This window comes from Schistocerca serialis, chromosome 4 (genome assembly GCF_023864345.2).
Source record: "Schistocerca serialis cubense isolate TAMUIC-IGC-003099 chromosome 4, iqSchSeri2.2, whole genome shotgun sequence".
Classification (NCBI taxonomy): domain Eukaryota; kingdom Metazoa; phylum Arthropoda; class Insecta; order Orthoptera; family Acrididae; genus Schistocerca; species Schistocerca serialis.
This window is the reverse complement of record NC_064641.1, coordinates 647490153-647511953: the sequence shown is the minus strand read 5'-3', so window position 1 is coordinate 647511953 and position 21801 is coordinate 647490153. Positions and strand designations below refer to the sequence as shown.

General features: G+C 42.5%; 1 protein-coding gene across 1 annotated transcript in view; it reads left to right on the top strand.

Annotated features, from left to right (window-relative positions):
* The window catches only part of LOC126474660 (uncharacterized), a 421515-nt gene that overhangs the window by 210077 nt on the left and 189637 nt on the right, over positions 1–21801 (top strand). Inside the window, exon 7 of the mRNA XM_050102139.1 lies at positions 19488–19619. Within this exon, the coding sequence (XP_049958096.1) occupies positions 19488–19619 (132 nt within the window). The remainder of the gene's footprint in view (positions 1–19487; positions 19620–21801) is intronic.

Below are 21801 nucleotides of genomic sequence, written 5' to 3'. Positions count from 1 at the left end.
GATTGTATTATCATATTCTGTCTCAGAGAAACGACCTGAATTAACATACATGTCACAGCAAGTGATGCTGCAAAAATGTCATCAGAAGTGCAACTGTAGTTCCAATACAGCTAATTATCGTTCACAGCTGGCCGCAATAAATTTCGGCAACTACAAGGACAACCATACGGCGTACAAAAATTATTCCTCTTAAAGCGGGCTTTTAGTCCTTATGATGTGTGTGTGTGTGTGTGTGTGTGTGTGTGTGTGTGTGTGTGTGTGTTGGAAAACTGAACCACTCCCTTGAGTAGCGAAATTAAAGTACTGGAGTTTTAATATATGCAGTAAGTACGAATTTTTATGCCATAGAAAACAATTTCGAAACGCAATCCGATCTCGTACTTCTAACACACACACACACACACACACACACACACACACACACACACACACACACACACACGCCTGCATAATCCAAGCGCAACAAAAACGGATATTACATAATTTCTGTTCAAACATCAAATGATAAATCATTCATCAAGAAATTGGTTTAAGAACTGAAAAAAGGGGTTTCATTTCAACTTGTTGTGCAGATGAGAGTGTCTCCTCAGGTATGTAATCATTAGTTCTAAGCACAAAAGAACAATTGAACAATTAAGATCAGCACACAAGTTATGACTACCATTTCCACATCAGTAACGTGCCCGATCACTCCGTGGTATATTGAGAAAGTAGAGCCCGTCCGTAATAGCAGCTGTCGACTTACCTCACTGCACCTGGAACCTAATTTCATGCAAGACAAAATATTTATTGCTAATGTTTTGCAATTGCAGACTTAACCTCCAGAGCCCCTAACGGGAAGCGTCCTTCAGAAACTAGGAGACCGTAAAACTTCAGGGCCACGAGGAATCTAAGAAATGATTTTTAGACACATACGAATCTGCGGGGGTGAAAAGAAATTCGACACTTCTGAAACCGAAAAACGACACCCTGGTGAGGAAGCAGGCAACCAGGTATTCTTCTCGTAAAATTGGTTGGTTCAAAAATGGCTCTAAGCAATGTGGGACTTAACATATGAGGACATCAGTCACCTAGACTTAGAACTACGCAAACCTAACTAACCTAAGGACATCACACACATTCATGCCCGGGGCAGGATTCGAACCTGCAACAGCAGCAGGAGCGCGTTCCGGACTGTAGCGTCTAGAACCGCTCGGCCACGACGGCCGGCAAATTGGTTGGGTCACGAATCTTATTTTAATAGCCGCAGTAAGGGTTCGCATGTGTGTGCCTTTCCTCTCATTGGCTAGGACGGAAAATCACACTCTTGGCAAGAGAACTATGAGTTTCTGCCCCTACTCTTAGTCAGCCAACATCATTGGTTAATCCAGTCAAAACTCGTATGCGAAGGGATTTTTGTAATATGTTTCTGAATTTTGCGTTGGGAGGAGCTCGCAATCTTTACTGTAATTGGTTAGAGACTTTCCGATGTGGGAGCCAGTACAATTTCTTTAATAGAGAGGTGAGAACACTTCATCTTAGGCAGACACCGAATAACACTCCGACTTCGGGAGCCTATCATAACGCACTTCTCCTGCTGAAACCTTGCAGCCATCTTCACCTCCGTCTTGTAGAATTCGTACTCTGTCGCAAAGTGGTCGCAATGTCGTGGTCAGACTCAGAGAGCAGTGCCACTGCTTCAGTCAAAATAGGTCCAAGCACTTTGGGACTGGCCGGCCGCGGTGGTCTCGCGGTTCTAGGCGCGCAGTCCGGAACCGCGCGACTGCTACGGTCGCAGGTTCGAATCCTGCCTCGGGCATGGATGTGTGTGATGTCCTTAGGTTAGTTAGGTTTAAGTAGTTCTAAGTTCTAGGGGACTGATGACCACAGCTGTTAAGTCCCATAGTGCTCAGAGCCATTTGAACCATTTTTTTTTTAACTTTGGGACTTAACATCTGAGGTCATCAGTCCCCTGGAAATGTAACTACTTAAACCTAACTAACCTAAGGATATCACACACATCCAGGCCCGAGGCAGGGTTCGAACCTGCGACCGTAGCAGCAGCGCGGTTCCGGACTGAAGCGCCTAGAACCGCTCGGCCACAGCGGCCTGCCCGCTTCAGTCACCCGCCACGGCAGAACTGTAGAGGTGTAGTGAAAATGTGCAGCAACTGGACGCGTCGTGATAGGGCACCAGAACTTGTTTATTTCGAAGATTTTATTGCGAAGATTTGATTGGCTTAACTGAATTCACATTGGCAGCTCACGTGACCCACTGTGCGCTTAGGTGAGGGAACTGTAGCCTTTATATAACTTCCTGGGACTGTTATTTCTGTCTGGTCTTCAATTCCATTGATTGGCTGAATTCTCAGTCATTGGCGTTTACGTGGATACTTTTAATCGCTTTATTCACAATTCGATTTCCACCTACTCATGCCATGATATTAATATGTCATTTTGTGAATCTCATTGAATCATTGTGCATTCTATGCTCTGACTGTAAATTCAGTCCGTGTTTATTGACGAAATTTTACATTTTTGTAATATATTTAACTTGAGTAGCCTATGGCCTCTAGTTTCATTCGGTAGTCAGATGAAACCCTTATTTAATATGTCTGGTGAGTTTACGGCAAGTTGAAAAAGACAGAGAGAGAAGAGAGAGGTTGATATATACGTGTGCATAATAAATTCTTTCCCTAAAAACTATTTCTCTTTTTCATTCCTCCTCTGTGTTACCACAGATGACATGTCATTGATCTCATTTGTACTAAGACTGCAGTATAGGCGAGCTGACTATTTGCTTCCACCGCCCTGAGTGGAATGCATAAAACTATATTCACCAACCTGCAGTCTTCTATAGTTGTTGCCCCTGCGCAGAGAACATCATATAGGTCGTGAATCCGTAATCTTGAGGCTGTAAGAAACTCTTAGCCAGGGAGTGTTGTTTTAGAAATGATTAAATTTCCAATCAGTTTGTTTATACGGAATGTTACTCGCTTTTTATTAGCAGAATACGAGAAACTGCACAATTACATTCCTTTTTAGAGTCATAAATGATTTTTATTCTTCAGAAAATTAATGAACTGCATATTTCCGTATTCTTTATCACTCTGATCTCAACTACCTGTCTAAATAACCATACGTTACTTATAAAGTCTTAACTAACATTGACCGCGGCAGACTACATGTCTGTCTTCCGACATGCCGAACCAGCTCTGATTTCCACACTAGACATTACTAACTAAATCTTAACTGATACCGCGGCGAACAACATGTCCGTTCTCCGAGACTGCCGAACGAGCTCTGATTTTACAGCCGAACCGCTTCGCCCGCCATCCAAGTTAGGCGCGATCCGAAGGCCACCGAAGTGCTTCGTCTGCTTCATTTCGTAGTTGTTTATGAATCTAATGCTTATTAATACTTATGAAATAATGGAATGGTGGCACGCTATTGAGAGATGCTTTAAATATGACATGCAAGTAAAGACACTGTTTAATTTGACTACCGTTAATAATAGAAGATTGTCACTTAGGCGCGCAAATTCCGAATGCAGCAGCCAATAGCGGAGAAGCACCACAAATAGGCAGTCTTTCTCACGATACCCCTACTAAACAAACAATCTGTCATCGGTACCTCCCCCCACATTACATCATCTTGTCACAGCTGCCTTCACAACTGCTCTAAAAAGAGCTTGTTGTAGCCGAACATGATGGCTGCAAAGTCAGAAATATTACAAGCTACGGATCCATTTTATGTTTATTACGGACACCCCCATTGCCACTCCAGATTGCAGTAGTTTCTGTTGCGTGATCTTTTCATTAACTTCACATCATTTCATGTCAGTTACAGGTCTTACTAGCACCGCAGGAGTATGCTGAGCACCCAACCATATTTATTTCATACTCACAATAAATAAAATTGAATTATTTGCTATCTTCCCTATGTTTCTAATTTTAATGGCCTGCAGTACATAAATACTTTTTTCCCCATACAGTGCTATCAGTGATGTTATAATTAACTGAATTATTTTGCGTTCAAAGTAAAATTGGCAAAGGCCTTGCCGCAGTGGGTACACCGGTTCCTGTCAGATCACCGAAGTTAAGCGCTGCTGGGCGTGACCGGCACTTGGATGGGTGACCGTCTGGGCCGCCATGCACTGTTGCCATTTTTCGGGGTGCACTCAGCCTCGTGATGCCAACTGAGGAGCTACTCGACCGAATAGTAGCGGCTCCGGTCAAAGAAAATCAGCGGTGTGCTCACCTCACGCCCCTCCTATCCGCATCCTCAGCTGAGTATGACACGGAGGTCGGATGGTCCCGATGGGCCAATTGCAAAGTAAAATTCCTTCATTTTGTCTATTATATAGTCACCAAAATTGATAAGGTTGTCACCAGTGGTGTTTCTGCTGCTACTTGTTGTTTTCGTCTTTCTTTCATGTACTCTCATTCCATGTTGCTATCGCATCGCGAGCTTGGGCTTTAAACGATTGAGAGCCACGGATTCCTGCTACAGGGGATTCAGTGGTCAGACGCAGAGTGTGAGGGATCTTCGATTGTCTGACGTAAATTCTATAATTTGAATAGATATGCTCAGAGGATGATGAGGATAATAAGCTCTTGTTAACTGGTATTTTTGTTATGAATCTGAAGTTACAAAAAGACTTTTCTAGCGGAGGTGCCTCCACACTAAAGTGCTTACACAGATGCAGTGACTATTTATCACCGTTCTATCCGCTTACGGCAACCCTCGTATGAATTCCAAGACCAGCAGAGCGCTAGCAGTTATCTAACTTCCTCCCAGCGACTGCAACGTAACACTCTGGCCCCCGAGCCTGTAACTTCGTAACGTGTCTAACTCTGAAACAACTCCGGCCACATCTCCGTATAACTCATATTCAATTCCCCAACTTCGGCCACTGTCTTCATGTTTGTAGCTTTTTCTCCCCACTGCACACTTCTCCGACGACTGACTCCTCCTGAACGCTCCAGCGTGGAGTTTTGTTTCGCTTTCTCCTTCGAACCTGCCTGTCCCTCACGTGACGTACTGTCTAGGGCTTTACTTTACCTTATTGGCTACCCTGGTGCTTTATTCTTCAGATATCTTTCAGAGGCTGAGTGGAGGGGATAAAATTCGTTCCCTGTGAGGTAAAGAACTGCTTTCTAAGCCTTTCGTTGCCTTCCTACGACATAGCGTGTTCCCCGCCATAGACTCTCTATCTCTTCCTTTCGCAGCTTCAGCTCTCTCTGTCTCTTTCAGTTCTTGCCCCCTGTTTCTAAAGTCGTGCCTTCTATTCCATTACTTTTTTTATCGAACAAGGGCTGCCTTCATTATCCTTATTTCCTTATTTACTTCATTATAAACATTCCCATAATTAATTCTGTTACTTCTTGCGTTATCGTCTAGCCCTTGCTCCATTAAGCGCCACTTAACTTATTTCACACGGCTTCTCCGGTCTGCGGCCTCTGATCTCGACCGTTTGGTCCCTTGTCCTACCTGTGTTTGGTTCCTCTGCGCCCCAGCTCTTTAGCTTTGTCTTTGCTCTCAATCAAAAACTGTTTTATATTCTGGACATCCGCAGCTGCTGAAAGTTATGGTGCTAGGAAGAATTCCGTCAACAGCTGGTAAAATGGTTGTTTATTAAAACACAAATGCTTTCGCGGCCTAAAGCCGCAACATCAGGTGATACTTACATGGTGAAAAGCAAAATACAGTATCACTACAGTTTATGGATATTAAAATTAATAAATGAATGTCTAAAACATACTCCCAACGTTGAAAGATCAAAGGCATACCTATTGCTCCCAGTCAGAATTTACTATTTAGTGAAAGGAAACGAAGATATGGCCATTCATTTAGGACAAATTGCTGATAGGTTTAACTTGCGGCTACAGACCTGTGTGTTAAAATTTGCCTGCATCTAAAACGAAAAAAAACAAAACATTTTATAGTGAGAGGAGGTTGAAAACGTTTAGACGGGCCAGATTCACGATAAAAAATTGTCACTTCCAACATTTCTAGTCGTGGCACTATGCACATCACTAAGTAAAATATATCTCAGGTGGCGCTGTCAGGTGTGACCGCTGGGCAGCCATGTGTTGGGCGAAGTAAAAGCGGCCCGCACTAACGACTGAGACAGGCTAGCTGGTTGTCAGAAAGGAAGCTATACATGTGGACAGTGTGACGTCTCATATTTTCATAACGCTGGGTCGCTTAGCTTTACAAGCGAGAATAATATAGAATTTTATTACGTACTAAGATCTAATCGCATAAACAATCAAAATTAGCTAGAATGCAATGGTGTTTCAATTCTAATTGGTTATTCAACGTGAACTGTGTATTTTCTTCTTTATAAAGCCTTCATCCAGTCTGGATTTGGAACACTGCGACTGTCTTGTTACAGGCTTCAGGAATTACTGCAACCAATAGCCGTTTTTCCTGCAATTTCTATTTATTCATGACCGGTTTCGAATCACCTGGCGATTCATCATCAGATGATACAATTTAGTTCGGAGTATTGTGGGGTCCGTGCATCTGTGGCAAATATTTTTCGTCTCTATATTTGCGGATCGCCACAATACTCCGAACTAAATTTTACCATCTGATGACGAATCGCCAGGCGATTCGAATGGTTCAAATAGCTCTAAGCACTATGGGACTTAACTTCTTAGGTCATCAGTCCCCTAGAACTTAGAACTACTTAAACCTAACTAACCTAAGGACATCACACACATCCATGCCCAAGGCAGGATTCGAACCTGCGACCGTAGCGGTCGCGCGGTTCCAGACTGTAGCGCCTAGGTCGGCCGGAGTGGCCGTGCGGTTGTAGACGTTACAGTCTGGAGTCGAGCGACCGCTACGGTCGCAGGTTCGAATCCTGCCTCGGGCATGGATGTGTGTGATGTCCTCAGGTCAGTTAGGTTTAATTAGTTCTAAGTTCTAGGCGAGTGATGACCTTGGAAGTTAAGTCGCATAGTGCTCAGAGCCATTTGAGCCATTTGTAGCGCCTAGAACTGCTCGGCCATCCCGGCCGGCAGGCGATTCGAAACCGGTCATGAATAAATAAAAATTACAGAAAAAACGGCGATTGGTTGCAGTAATTCCTGAAACCTTTCTTTTTTATATCTAAAAATTTCTACTTCCTCTAAAATATTCAGAATATGAATCTCTTCTTTTTTGTGAAGTATTTTTAAATTTTCTGAATGCTTTGCGATTTGTTCGAAAAGAATGGAGCACGTCTTCGTTACATTTCGCTCGCCATAGTTTGACAGTATTCACTAAACAGCAAATTCTGAGTAGGAGCTATGGGTATGTCTATGGCGTTTCAAAGTTTTGAGTGTTTTAGACATTCCTTTATTAATTTTAATATCCACAAAATGTGATGACACTGTACTTTGCTCTTTACCGTGTAGGTAGCATCTGATGATGCGGCTTTAGAATGCGAAACCAGTTGTGTTTTAATGAACAACCATTTTACCCGCTGTTAGCGGAATTCTTCCTAACGTCATTCATTCTCAATATTATTTTTTAGTTAACTTTAGTATCGTTTACAGGACTTTTCTTTTAGCTATTACCACGATGCTGTGTGTTCAGTAGACTGTTCATCGTGTTTATAACATTACGAGCAGCTGGTTCGCAAGACATAACGTAGCCCTGAGAATATTTGACGGGCCTACGAGGACCATGATCAGGCCGAGCGCTGTGTGTAAGTTGCAGTAGTTGACTAGAGGCAGGCATCGAGTGAGCCGTCAGCCAGGGAAATTCCCATGTGCTAGGAGGAAGCGCGGGAACTGAGCAGCGTGCTTGCGAAGGACGCAGACAAGTGGAGGGTGCATCTGTCTGAAACATGGAGACAAATAGTGATACTCTACAAAAAATCCTTCAAGACATGCTATAAGACATCGAAATACAGCTTATGACCTGTAGTGGTGAGACGGGCTCGATGCAAATTGAATCTTGTTTGTAAACATAGTACAGGGTGTTTCAAAAATGACTGGTATATTTGAAACGGCAATAAAAACTAAACGAGCAGCGATAGAAATACACCGTTTGTTGCAATATGCTTGGGACAACAGTACATTTTCAGGCGGACAAACTTTCGAAATTACAGTAGTTACAATTTTCAACAACAGATGGCGCTACAAGTGATGTGAACGATATAGAAGACAACGCAGTCTGTGGGTGCGCCATTCTGGACGTCGTCTTTCTGCTGTAAGCGTGTGCTGTTCACAACGTGCAAGTGTGCTGTAGGCAACATGGTTTATTCCTTAGAACAGAGGATTTTTCTGGTGTTGGAATTCCACCGCCTAGAACACAGTGTTGTTGCAACACGACGAAGTTTTCAACGGAGGTTTAATGTAACCAAAGGACCGAAAAGCGATACAATAAAGGATCTGTTTGAAAAATTTCAACGGACTGGGAACGTGACGGATGAACGTGCTGGAAAGGTAGGGCGACTGCGTACGGCAACCACAGAGGGCAACGCGCAGCTAGTGCAGCAGGTGATCCAACAGCGGCCTCGGGTTTCCGTTCGCCGTGTTGCAGCTGCGGTCCAAATGACGCCAACGTCCACGTATCGTCTCATGCGCCAGAGTTTACACCTCTATCCATACAAAATTCAAATGCGGCAACCCCTCAGCGCCACTACCATTGCTGCACGAGAGACATTTGCTAACGATATAGTGCACAGGATTGATGACGGCGATATGCATGTGGGCAGCATTTGGTTTACTGACGAAGCTTATTTTTACCTGGACGGCTTCGTCAATAAACAGAACTGGCGCATATGGGTAACCGATAAGCCCCATGTTGCAGTCCCATCGTCCCTGCATCCTCAAAAAGTACTGGTCTGGGCCGCCATCTCTTCCAAAGGAATCATTGACCCATTTTTCAGATCCGAAACGATTACTGCATCACGCTATCTGGACATTCTTCGTGAATTTGTGGCGGTACAAACTGCCTTAGACGACACTGCGAACACCTCGTGGTTTATGCAAGATGGTGCCCGGCCACATCGCACGGCCGACGTCTTTAATTTCCTGAATGAATATTTCGATGATCGTGTGATTGCTTTGGGCTATCCGAAACATACAGGAGGCGGCGTGGATTGGCCTCCCTATTCGCCAGACATGAACCCCTGTGACTTCTTTCTGTGGGGACACTTGAAAGACCAGGTGTACCGCCAGAATCCAGAAACAATTGAACAGCTGAAGCAGTACATCTCACCTGCATGTGAAGCCATTCCGCCAGACACGTTGTCAAAGGTTTCGGGTAATTTCATTCAGAGACTACGCCATATTATTGCTACGCATGGTGGATATGTGGAAAATATCGTACTATAGAGTTTCCCAGACCGCAGCGCCATCTGTTGTTGAAAATTGTAACCACTGTAATTTCGAAAGTTTGTCTGCCTGAAAATGTACTGTTGTCCCAAGCATATTGCAACAAACGGTGTATTTCTATCGCTGCTCGTTTAGTTTTTATTGCCGTTTCAAATATACCGGTCATTTTTGAAACACCCTGTATTTCAGATATATATAACCAGCAATAAATAAACCAACAGCTGTATTTTCGTCTCTGATTTATTCCGGAGGTAACCGGTGTTGTCATTCCATTAAGCCATTACCACGCCCTACATGGTGACATAGTGGATGAGCTTATATCGCCAGACAAAATATCATGTAAGACCAAACCAGTGCCCGCATCAGCTTAAATAACACGGCTATATACCTGAGCGCAACTGCGAGGGTTGCCCAGAGTGTAATACACCGCATTTTTTTTTTCTAAGCCGAAAATAAAATATGTACGAGGGTTGGAACTTTAATAGTGGCAACTATTTATTTACAGTTCGTACAAAATACATACGTGTTTCAAAGTTTTACTGACTTTCAAAGTAGTCACCAGCATTGCGTATAACTCGTCGCCAGCGATGTGAAAGTCATAGGATATTCTCAGCAGTGTCAGTTGTGTTGACTGTTCGAGCGGCGCGGTCTATTTCCCGACGAATTTGTACCCAGTTCTGAAGCGAATGCCGTGAGGTGTTTCCTTCAGTTTAGAAATCGAGTTGAACTCACGAGAGCTTAAGTCAGGGGAGTGCAGTAGGTGGTATGGTACTTAGCAGCCCCACCAGTCAAAGAAATCAGTAACAGCTTTCACTGTACGTGCTTGAGCATTGTCCTGCAAAATGAAAATGGCTCTGAGCACTATGGGACTTAACAGCTGTGGTCATCAGTCCCCTAGAACTTAGAACTACTTAAACTTAACTAACCTAAGGACATCACACACATCCATGCCCGAAGCAGGATTCGAACCTGCAAAATGATGGTCAGGTCCTGCAGAAAGTGTAAGACAGAGTTGTTGACACTTTCTGCAGCCTTATCAGAACGGAACCAGCAGGTAAACGCACGCAGACGCCGGACAGCTTGGTGGAGGTTCGCTTGTACGTGCACTTCCGCTTTGGACAGTAGTGACGAAAACTTCTTACACTAACGTATGCGACAAACATAAAACTATAGAGAACAGCTTGCGTGGGCCACCTAGTATATGTGTATGTGAAATCAGTACTGATAAGCAAATAGTGCTCATTTTGTTTCATCTTGAGTTGAGCAGTGGTAATGCGACCGCGCCTTTAAAGCAGCTTGCACAGTGGAGCACGTGGCCTTTTGGTTGGTGCGGTAAGATCGATGAGAATTGCATGATCAGAGCGCTGCAGGCTTTCAACGTTGAAAGGACTAGATTATTTTGTGGTCGTGAGGTGAACACTGGGAAATACTTCGGGACTTTGAATAATTTCGTGGAAGTGAGCTGTGGACTTTGAATTCAGCCAGGGCTTAGAATTTTCAAATCCCTTTCAGTGATAGATTCTGCTGTGTCTACACAAACTTTATAGTTATTTAACTGTTGGTAAGCGGATGTGAATTTTAATTTTGCTGTCTTTCATGATTTTAAATTATATGACGAACATGTTCTTTATCATAATCCGTGACTGCATTTATGGCCTCTGGGCCAGGGATGTGTAGTCGACTGTTTTGCACGCGGCCAATCAGCGCTCAGTCGGTTTCCGTGTTCTGTACTGTGTAAACTTCCGTCACATTTGAGCTTGCTATGGTGTTTTAGATATGGGAAACTACGATTGACTTATTTCTATGTGTTCTGTGAGTCTTTTCGTAATTGCTCAAGCACTTAGAAAGTGCCAAGTGTTTCACAAACAGGGCAAGGGGCCTTGCTTTTAAAGTGTACTCGTCCAGACGAGCCGGTCTGCGAGATTGCCAAAGTGCAGGGACGCGCTGCAGCGGCCTTTGGCGATACTGGTACACTTTCTGCCGAGCTGACAACCCATCATCCCTTGTGAACTGCGCAGCCACAGGCCATTGAAGTTGTCGCCAAGTATAGTCGCAGTAGCCTTGATGATTACCAATTCTGCATTATACTGCATATGTCAGCGAGATTCTGTGCCAACAGACATTGAGATTTTACTACTGGTCCTTCGTGAATTAATGCACAGCTTTATGCACTTATCCCACACATGCGTGTAAATGCACTGCCTGCACTCGTAACAACATGTGCGCTATTGATTTAAATATCATTCAACTGATTTATAGATTTTGTCATTTTAAGGCCACCGTTGCCATAATTGCATGCAGGCATTTGGGTCAAACTTTAAATCATCTGGTTGCTGTCCTACATGATTTTATTTAGTAGTTTGCACTATTCATTTATTATTTCATAATTTAATTCGGTAAACTGATGTTCTACTACTAATTAGTTTGATGCATACTTCTCTTAAAATTCATTACAGCAATGACATTATCACCCTTTCAGCTTGAATTTTAATTAGACTTTTGATTCTGTCTTTTACTTCATTCATTTGTCGATATGTATGAAGGTTGAACAGGCGGGGAGAAAGGCTGTATCCCTGCCTTGAGCTCGTTTTAATCCAGCCAGTTGCCTCTTGTCCTTCCATTCTTATTATTCACTCTTGTTTGTCGTACATACCGTATATTACCCACATTTCCCTAAAGTGCACACCTACTTTTCCAAGATTTTCAAACGTCTTGCCTTTGAGTTTAGGTTGTCGAACTTTTTCCTAGCAAAAAAATTCTACGAGACAGCTTTAATTAGTCCGCAGCTCGTGGTCGTGCGGTAGCGTTCTCCCTTCCCTCGCCCGGGTTCCCGGGTTCGATTCCCGGCGGGGTCAGGGATTTTCTCTGCCTCGTGATGACTGGGTGTTGTGTGCTGTCCTTAGGTTAGTTAGGTTTAAGTAGTGCTAAGTTCTAGGGGACTGATGGCCATAGATGTTAAGTCCCATAGTGCTCAGAGTTATTTGAACCATTTTTGAACAGCTTTAATTTTCCTTGCCTTACATCCGCTATCAAGCTACCGTCAAAACTACCTCCCTGGTGCATTGCCGGTTTTATCTTTTATGAAGCCAAACTGGTCATCATCTACCAGATTCATAATTTTCCATTAAATTTTTCTGTATATCATTCACTTCAGCAACTTGAGTGGGTGGGCTATCAAGATAATAGTGTGTTCTCGCATTTTTCTGCCCTTGCAAACTTGGGGACTGTGCGGGTGCTATTTATCCGAGATTCAGTCGGTATGTCATCAATCTCATACATTCGACACACTAACTAAAATAATCATTTCCTGCAGTGATTTAACAACCCTCCCCTTGATATGTTATTCATGGTTTCTACCATGGTTGATTACAAATCTTCCCAATTTCTATCTAATTCTGATTCTAATACTAAATTTAACATATTGTTCAAATCGACAGTTGTTTATTCTCCAATGGCGTTATCAGACACTTCCTTCACTTCGAACAGACCTTGAATGTAGACTTCCCATCTATCCATTGCCTCCTCTGTATTTAATACTGGGGTTGCTTTTGTACAATTGTCATTGACATCTTAGCAACTAAATTCTTTGTAAGTTCTTTTAAATTTTCTGTATGTTACAACTGGTTTTCCGACGACGATTTCTATTCCGATTTATTCACTTTTTCCGCAGCCGTTTCGCTTTTATTTATTTCCACTTCCTGTTGATTTCGTTCCTAAGTGATTTATATCTCTATATTTATTACTTTTCCCGAACATTTATGTATTACATTCACGGATCAATTGAAGTCTTCTGTTGCCTTCGTATTTTCGCTTTTACCGTACTTACAGCTATATTTGATTGTTCAGGTAGCGTTTGGTATAGTTTATGGGGCGCTCAACTTCGCGGTCATCAGCGTTCAGGTAGTGTGATGACTCTTTTAAAAATTCCGTCCTCCTCAGCTGTATTCCCTACTGTGATATACAGTACTGTAATCACTACGGCCTCAGAGAACTGCGAACGCACATCTTCATTCCTGACTACTTCAGTATCTCATTTGCACGTATGTTGATTCTTTCCGACGTTTCTCTTAAAACTCCAGCCTGCTCTTCATCATTATTAATTTCTGATTTGAGTTTACATCTGCTTCTTGGGACGCCTTACAATCCAATATCTGATTTCACAATCTCTTTCTTACCATCTACATCAACATGACTAGTCTACAATTCACACTTAAGTGCCTGGAAGTTAGTCGATCGAACCACCATTCCACAATAGAACAGCATGCAGGAATGAGGTACACTTAAATCTTTCCGTGGGGGCTCTGATTTCTCTTATTTTTTTGCCTATGATAAAATTCCTCTGTGGATGGGTTTGAGCAAAATATTTTCGCATTAATAGCAGAAAGGTGGTGACTGTAACTTTGTGAAAAGACCTCGCCGCAACGAAAAAATCCTTTGTTTTAATCACTGCCGTCACAATTTGCGTATCACATCCATGACACTCTGTCTCCTATTTACGGATAACTCAGAACGAGGTGATCTTCTTTGAATTTTTTTGATGTCCTCCGTCAATCAAGAATCTCATACTGCACAGCAAGACAAGAAGAGGACGTAAAAGCGTAGTGTGTGCAGTCTGTTTATTAGACCTGCTGTATCTTCTAAATGATCTGCCAATAAAATAGTCTGTGGTTGGCCTTCCCAACAACATTATCTAACTAATCGCAACAATTTTAAGTTTTTCTTAATTGTAAGCCTTAGATATTTAGTTACATTTACAGCATTTAGATTTGCATGACTCATCGTGTAACCGAGCTTACAACGGATTCCGTTTAGCATTCATGTGGAAGACCACAAAGTTTACATTATTTAAAGTCGATTGCCACTTTTCACGCTATAATGCATCTTGTCTACGTCATTTTGCAATTTCCCTTGATTTTGTGATGACTTTACTAGACGGGAAATGACAGCATCACCTGCCACCAATATAAGACGGCTTCTCATATTGTCACCAAAGTTGTTCGTGTAGATTAGGGACAGCACTGCCTAGGAAACTGCAGATACCACTTTTGTTTTACACCATGACTTTCCGTCTGTTACTACGAACTGTGACCTTTTCGTCAGGAACTCACAGATCCAGTCGCACAACTGAGACGATACTCCACAGGTAAGCAATTTGATTAGAAGTCACTTGTGAGGAGCCTTGATGTAATCAAATGGTTCAAATGGTTCTGAGCACTACGCGACTTAACTTCTGAGGTCATCAGTCGCCTAGAACTTAGAACTAATTAAACCGAACTAACCTAAGGACATCACACACATCCATGCCCAAGGCAGGATTCGAACCTGCGACCGTAGCGGTCGCTCGGCTCCAGACTGTAGCGCCTAGAACCGCACGGCCACTCCGGCCGGCCTTGATGTAATCAAGCTGGTATCTTCATGTGTTATTTGGGCCCTTCCAGTTTCACCTTTTTTGTGAATTTCAGACAGTGTAATTGCTACTGTAAGCGGAAGAATATCTCTCTCTCTCTCCCTCTCTCTCTCTCTTTCTCTTTCTCTTTCTCTCTCGCTCTCCCCCTACCACCAACCTCATATTCTCCTGTAATGCTACCTTCTAATCTTTCGACTACTATAACATTTAGATCTAAATCTCAATAATTCGACTTTTACAGCCTTCTATGTACGGTACTGAATTATGCGTTATGCGTTCGTTTCCCACATATACTTTCTCGATCCCTTCATCCTCCGTTTGTGACTTCGGCATATCTATATGAACTACAGCTGGCGGTGTTTTGGTTCAACTCAGCTTTCCTATCTTATCTCTAGTGTCGTTGTGCTTGTATAGTATATCACGTTGTATTACGAGTTTTCTGTCAATGTCTGCGTTTTAGTGGTCTATTGCCCTCGACGCGTATTGTTCTCTCCGCTGCCCGTCATTTCTTCGGAATCGATTATCTGTTTTAATGCTTGAATTATGATGGACTCTCTCTGCTATAGTTGATACGTGTACGAAATTCCGACACTGAAATCGCCATTCTATCTGTTCAGAATATTGTAGCGATATTCGTACTTTGAGGATGGTACCGATACTAATAAAAGTCTAAATCATTAAAGAGTGGAGATTTAAACCAATACTTACTGATTCGAACAATTATGCCCTTATTAAACGGTTACCTGTTATTTTTTCTTCTTGTAGCATTAAATTTTGAGGCATGGCTTATGTTGGCAGTTAATGGTGCGGCTGTACAGAGTGAATCACTTAAAACTTGCGCCACAAATATTGCGGAAATCGAAAGTGCTGTTGATGTGCGGTTTTCACAGAATGAATCGGTATTCGATGCTCGTATTGTTAGCCAATCAAAAGATTGTAATAATACTCAGAAAGCATATTTGATGTGCAAACATACACTTTTTTAAATGGAGCAGTGCCTATCGACATTAACAAACTAAAAGCAGGGTAAATCATTGTGCCAATGGTGTTTGTTGCAGGATTCTAGAGCGAGTTATTTACGAGATATCGTGTTTTGAAAAGATCCCACACCGTCACTTGTACTATAGCTGTGGTAGCACACACTAAAGAACAACACAAGAGCATACATAGTTACGTCACCGTAACAGACCAGTAACGAGACAATTGACCATCACATGTTGTGTTCAAAATGACCACCGGCAATGGCAATGCATGCTTCCAGTCTGGTATGGGACGATTGCTGCACACGTGCTAGCATCTCAGCGGAGATGTGCGCGCAGGTTACAGCAGTAGGTCGTTGCGTAGCATCGAGTGCAGTTAGTATGTCCTTGTAGACAGCGTCTTTAAGCTATCCCAACAGAAAAAAATCTACAGACGTCAAATCTTGGAAACAATTCGTAAAGACGTGTTTTAGTATATCGTGCATTGTGAGCTGGACACCCATCAAGATGGTGTCACAGGTTTCTCCTACTCTGCAGAGGAACGTCTTCTAGCATACGTTGAAGATGGCCTTTTAGGAGGCTGCGGTGTCTGTGCGTGTTCAATGTTCCGTCTATGAGAAACGGGCTATGAGCTGATGGTTCACTATCCCACACCACGTGTTTACACTCCATGGACCCTGATGTTTCACCTGACGAAGCCAACGGGGATTGTCAGTAGACAAATAGTGCATGTTTCGGCGGTTTACCTGGCCATGATTAGTAAAAGTCGCTTCGTCACTAAACAAGATAAATGATATATATGGGGTGTCCTGTCTTAACACGTTTCTCATAATCGTTTCCATGCACTTCATGATAGAGAGAGATGTGATATGGATGGAACCTATGTCGACAGAGAATGTGTAGGACACTTGCCTGACTCAAGCCACTTCCTCGTGTGACTGCGCGGGAGCAAACGCGCGGATCAACTGCAACAGCAGCAAGAACATTAATTTTCCCCTCTTCTGTTGTCACTTTTTTCCTTCTGTTCGTTGTCTAGGTGTTACGCTACCAATTTCACGTAAATGCTTGAAGGGGCTGATAAATAATCGCCGAGATGGTTGACGTCTATTGGGATACCTTGCCGCATACACCGTACAAGAACGAACTGCATTCTTCCTATACTCTCCAGATACAATGACCACGTCGGCAGGTAAATCCTATCGTTCACCTACGATCTAATGTTTAGATTGTCGCACAGTAACTAGCAACTCGCAACGTACTCAACGAAGACAGAAGCGCACTGTAAGCAAACATAGCGACATCTTACCTAGCACTACACAGGGTGAATGGCACAAAGAAGTGTCAGTCTGCAAGTTTTTCGAAATACGATATCTCGTAAACAACTCGCACTAGAATCCTCAAACAAACACCATTTGCTTTTTAACTTACCCTGCTTTTTGTTTGTTTATGTCAATAGGCATTGTTCCATTTAAAAAAGTGTATGTCTACATGAACAATACATTTGTTAAGTATTATCACACTGTGTTCAATTGCTAACAATACGAGCATCTGACTACCAATCCATTCTGTTAAAACCACGCATATAGCACTTCCCGTTTCGGCAATATTCGCGGTGCAAGTTTTAGGTGATTCACCCTAGAGAGCCCGCAGTCGGTGACGAGTTTAATCATACTATTCCTGCTAACTATTTCGAAATTTTTATCTACGCCAACCATTACCTGCTAAATCGAAAGAACATTACACTACGCTCCACTGTGTACAAACCATTAAAAGGAGAGCTCATTTAAATTAATAAAATAATATTCCTACACGGTCGTCAACTGCCGTAACTCATTACTGGAACTACACTCGCTTGAGGCAACTTCTTTTCTTACGGTGGCTTCTGATGTAATTATTAAGGCATCAACCAAACTTAACGTCAGAATTTCGAACTGTCTTTTGGATCAAATATTATTATGTAAGTATCATTTATACAGTTGGAAATGACACATCGAAACAATTTTAAGGACTATTCAATAGTTCAAAATAATTTGTGAGGTTCTCTAAGATTGCCTGTTCTTTTCAAGTGAAAATCATGTTTGTATTATATTCATCAAACTGAGATGACAAGGTGATAGAAGGGCTAAAAACTTATGAAAATCACGAAAAAAAACTATCAGAACCAAAAATAAACATTACATAAATATATAAATGTTGCATTTGATTCATAAATTACAAATCTGGACTCGCATTTTGTCAAATCAAAGTATTCCAAAAGTGACTAACGCATTTGCATTGATGTATTAATGAATTAATATAACTAGTAATAGCATACCAAAACAAATATAATAAACATTATCATCAAAGCAAACCTTTAAACTATCGCCTTTAGCTTGGAACAGGTTACTTGTATCGAGATATACTATCTGATCGGAAGTATTCGGACGCCTATTATTGGACATTAATATGGGAAGCATCCATCCTTCGCCTTTATTACGGCTTGGAATCTCCTGGGATATGTCTGTGGAAGAATGGCAGCCCATTTTTCCTCAAAAGCCCAAACCAGATAAGATCGCCGTCGTTTAGAGCGAAGTTGATGAGCTAACTCATCGTAAATGTGTTCCATTGGGTTCAGGCTGGGATTCTAGGAAGGCCAATCTATTTTAGGAATGTTATTCGCCACAAAGCGCTGCCTCAAAGATGCTACTTTACGAGAGCTTACATTGTCTTACTCATGTGATCGTCTCCGAAATCTTCTTTATTGTGTGCAATATACAATGCTGCAAAGTGTGTTCTCACCCTTCTTAAGTGCAACATGGGGAACAGGTTGTAAACATGAAATACACCCCCATACCGATATATCACCTCCTCTATAGTGTTGGAACGTGCTCCAGGCTTTTCCCTAACCAAAACCCTTCCATCGGATTGCCAGAGAGTATAGCATCATTCATCACTCCAGATCACTCGTTTCCAGCTGTCCACCGTCCAGTTACGTCGCTCGTTACGCCACCTCAAGCCTTGCTTAGCATGGACTACAGAAATATGTGGCTTACGAGAAGCTGCTCGACAGTCGTACCCCATTGTGCTTAACTCCCTATGCACAGTGATTGTGCTAGCTGATGACTTCATGCAATTTTTTACTACCACTCGTCGGCCAGTGTGGCCGAGCGGTCCTAGGCCCTTCAATCCGGAACCGCGCGTCTGCTACGGTCGCAGGTTCGAATCCTGCCTCGGGCATGGATGTGTGTGATGTCCTTAGGTAAGTTAGGTTTAAGTAGTTAAAAGTTCTAGGGGACTGACGACCTCATGTGTTAAGTCCCATAGTGCTCAGAGCCATTTGAACCATTTTTACAGCAATTCTCTTCAACGTTCGACTGTCCCTGTTGGCCAGGCATGAGGTCAGCCTGGTCTTCCTGTAACTGTGGTTGTTCCATTTGACTATCACCAACAGCCGAATTTGGCAGCTTTAGAAGCGTTGAAATCCCTGTAATGGATTTGTTGGGTGACATTAGTCTACTTTCGAAGTCACGGAGCTCTCCTACCAGTTCCGCTGTTAACCACTTCTCTGCTGACAACACTATAGTCTCCGCCTCCTTTTATATTGGTAGATCCGCCTCTGGTGACATCTACTGATTAATTCCGCATTTCATACGGCTGTCTGTATACTTTTGGTCAGATGGTATATTGTTTGCAACATATCGTTTATGAATAACGCAAGTTATAGCTCACAAGAGTGGTTTTCTCTCTTCTGAGGGATCCAGTCGCAGCGCTGGAATGATGGAGTCTCGCTTTACGTATGTTGCAGGGTACCATCCGGGACGTGCACATGGGCGCCGTGACGAACGACCTGGCCCTCTTCCAGATGCGCAGCGCCGACCCGGTGCCCGTGCAAATCCTCGCCAGCAAGGACCAGAACGGCCTCACGCCGCTGCACAAGGTAACTTCTCGTTCATTTAGTCAGCAGGTGACTCCTCACACACGACATGTGTCTATTATCTTGTGTAACAACCAGGTCGCAAATAGCGCGTGTATGTTCTCTTCGCGTAGCTCCGTATCACGATGGGCACGAAAACTGCTTAAAAACTAAAACCTAAGAAGTCACAGGTCATCCTCATATTACGACTGTTGATCAGCAGAGATTTTCCTACAACGCTTCCACAAGTACTCCTTGATTCTACCCAATAAGCATGTCAAAAACAGTGAAAGATCTCCCCGTAAGTTGCACGAGCTTGTAAATGAGGAAGAACAAATTGTTTCAGAGTACAGGAAATATCTTCTTTTCGTGCACAGAACCCATAAACGTAGAAAAATATTTCCACCTAAAATAAAACAAACGTTTAGTTCCACCAAATCTTTAGTGCTATGATATTCCAACATGACTCAAGCAGTGAAACCTCAAGACGACACGAGTTACCCAAGTGTGCTCGCGTAAAATAAAGTTGTTTCATCACCATTCTTCCTATACACAGTTAGGGTTGATGTGACCCGACAGATGATGCTATTTCCGCTCACTCTGTTTTCTTCACCGGTTTCTTAGTCATTGGTATTCCTAACATGTCTCCTCACATGTCAAATCCCATCTTCATTTCACAATGGTAATACAACATCGCTTACTTCAGACACCTTTGCTGTACTTTTGAGTAGCACTAAATGTTTTCCATTTCAGCTATACGACTCTGAAAAAAAAGAAAAAAAAAACTACCAGCCTTATAGAGCGGTGTGCTGACCACATACCCCTCCTGTCCTGATCCTCATCTGAGGATGACACGGCGGTCGGATGGTCCCGATGGGCCACTTGTGCCCTGAAGACCCGAGTGAATGCTGTTTCTTACACAAAAAACTCTAGACTGAAGAGAAAACTAAAGCGGTCTCTGTTATTATCGGGGTAGCTTATCTCAGCTGTTTTCCTTTTGTCAAACATTGCACCAGTCTTTGAGTCACATCTTTTATCCCTGCTTATCTTGTCCCTGTTTTTTGTCACATGACGTGACAAAAGAAGAAACATGAGTCGACAGAGAAGAGACAGGGGATTCAGTATTAGTCAGAATTTAAAAGAGCTTTGAAAGACTTAAGATCACGTAAAGCAGGAGCGGTAGATGACATTCCTTCCGAATTTCTAAAATCAGTAACGGAAGTGACAACAAAATGGCCCTTCACGTTGTTGTACAGAATGTATCAGACTGGCGATATACCATCAGACATTCGGATAAACATAGTCCGCACAATTTCGAAGATAGCAGGACCGACAAGTGCAAGAATTGTCGCACGTTAAGCTTAACAGTTAATGAATCCAAGTTTCCAACACGAATAATATACTGAAGAAAAGAAAAATGAGGATCCGTTGGATGGGGATCAGTTTGCCTTTAGGAGAGAGGCAGTTCTGACGTTGCGGTTGATAGTGGAAGCAAGACTGTAGAAATGTTATAGAAATGTTAAGACACCTTCACAGGATTTATCGACCTGGAAAAAGCGTTCGACAATGTAAAATGGTGCAAGATGTTCGAAATTCTGAAAAAATAGGAGTATGCTACAAGAAAAGACGGGTAATATACAATATGCCTTGATTCTGTGATCATTCTATGAATATGTACAAGAACCAAGAGGGAACAATAAGAATGGTAGACCAAGAACAAAGTGATCGGATTGAAATGAGCATAAATAAAACATAGTCTTTCGCTCCTTCTGTTCAATCTGCACATCGAAGAAGAGATGACGGAAATAGAATAAAGGTTCAGGAGTGGGATTAAAATTCGAAGAGAAATGATGCAAATGACAAAATGCGCTGATGACATTGCTATCGTCACTGAAAGTGAAGAAGAATTACAGGATCTGTTGAATGGAATAAACAGTCTAATGAGCACAGAACATGAAGTGAGAGTAAGTCAAAGAAAGACGAAAGTACTGAAAAATAGCAGAAATGAGAACAGCGAAAAAATTAACATTAGAATTGGCGATCATGGAAGAGACGAAGTTACGGAATTCTGCTACCTAGGCAGGAAGAGAATACGAAGAAAGCATTAGAAATTCCAATCTCTGCTTTCCTACACAACTGTATATTCTAAAGCTCCCTCTAGCACATTGGAAGTTATACCCTGATGTCTTAATGGATATCCTAAGGT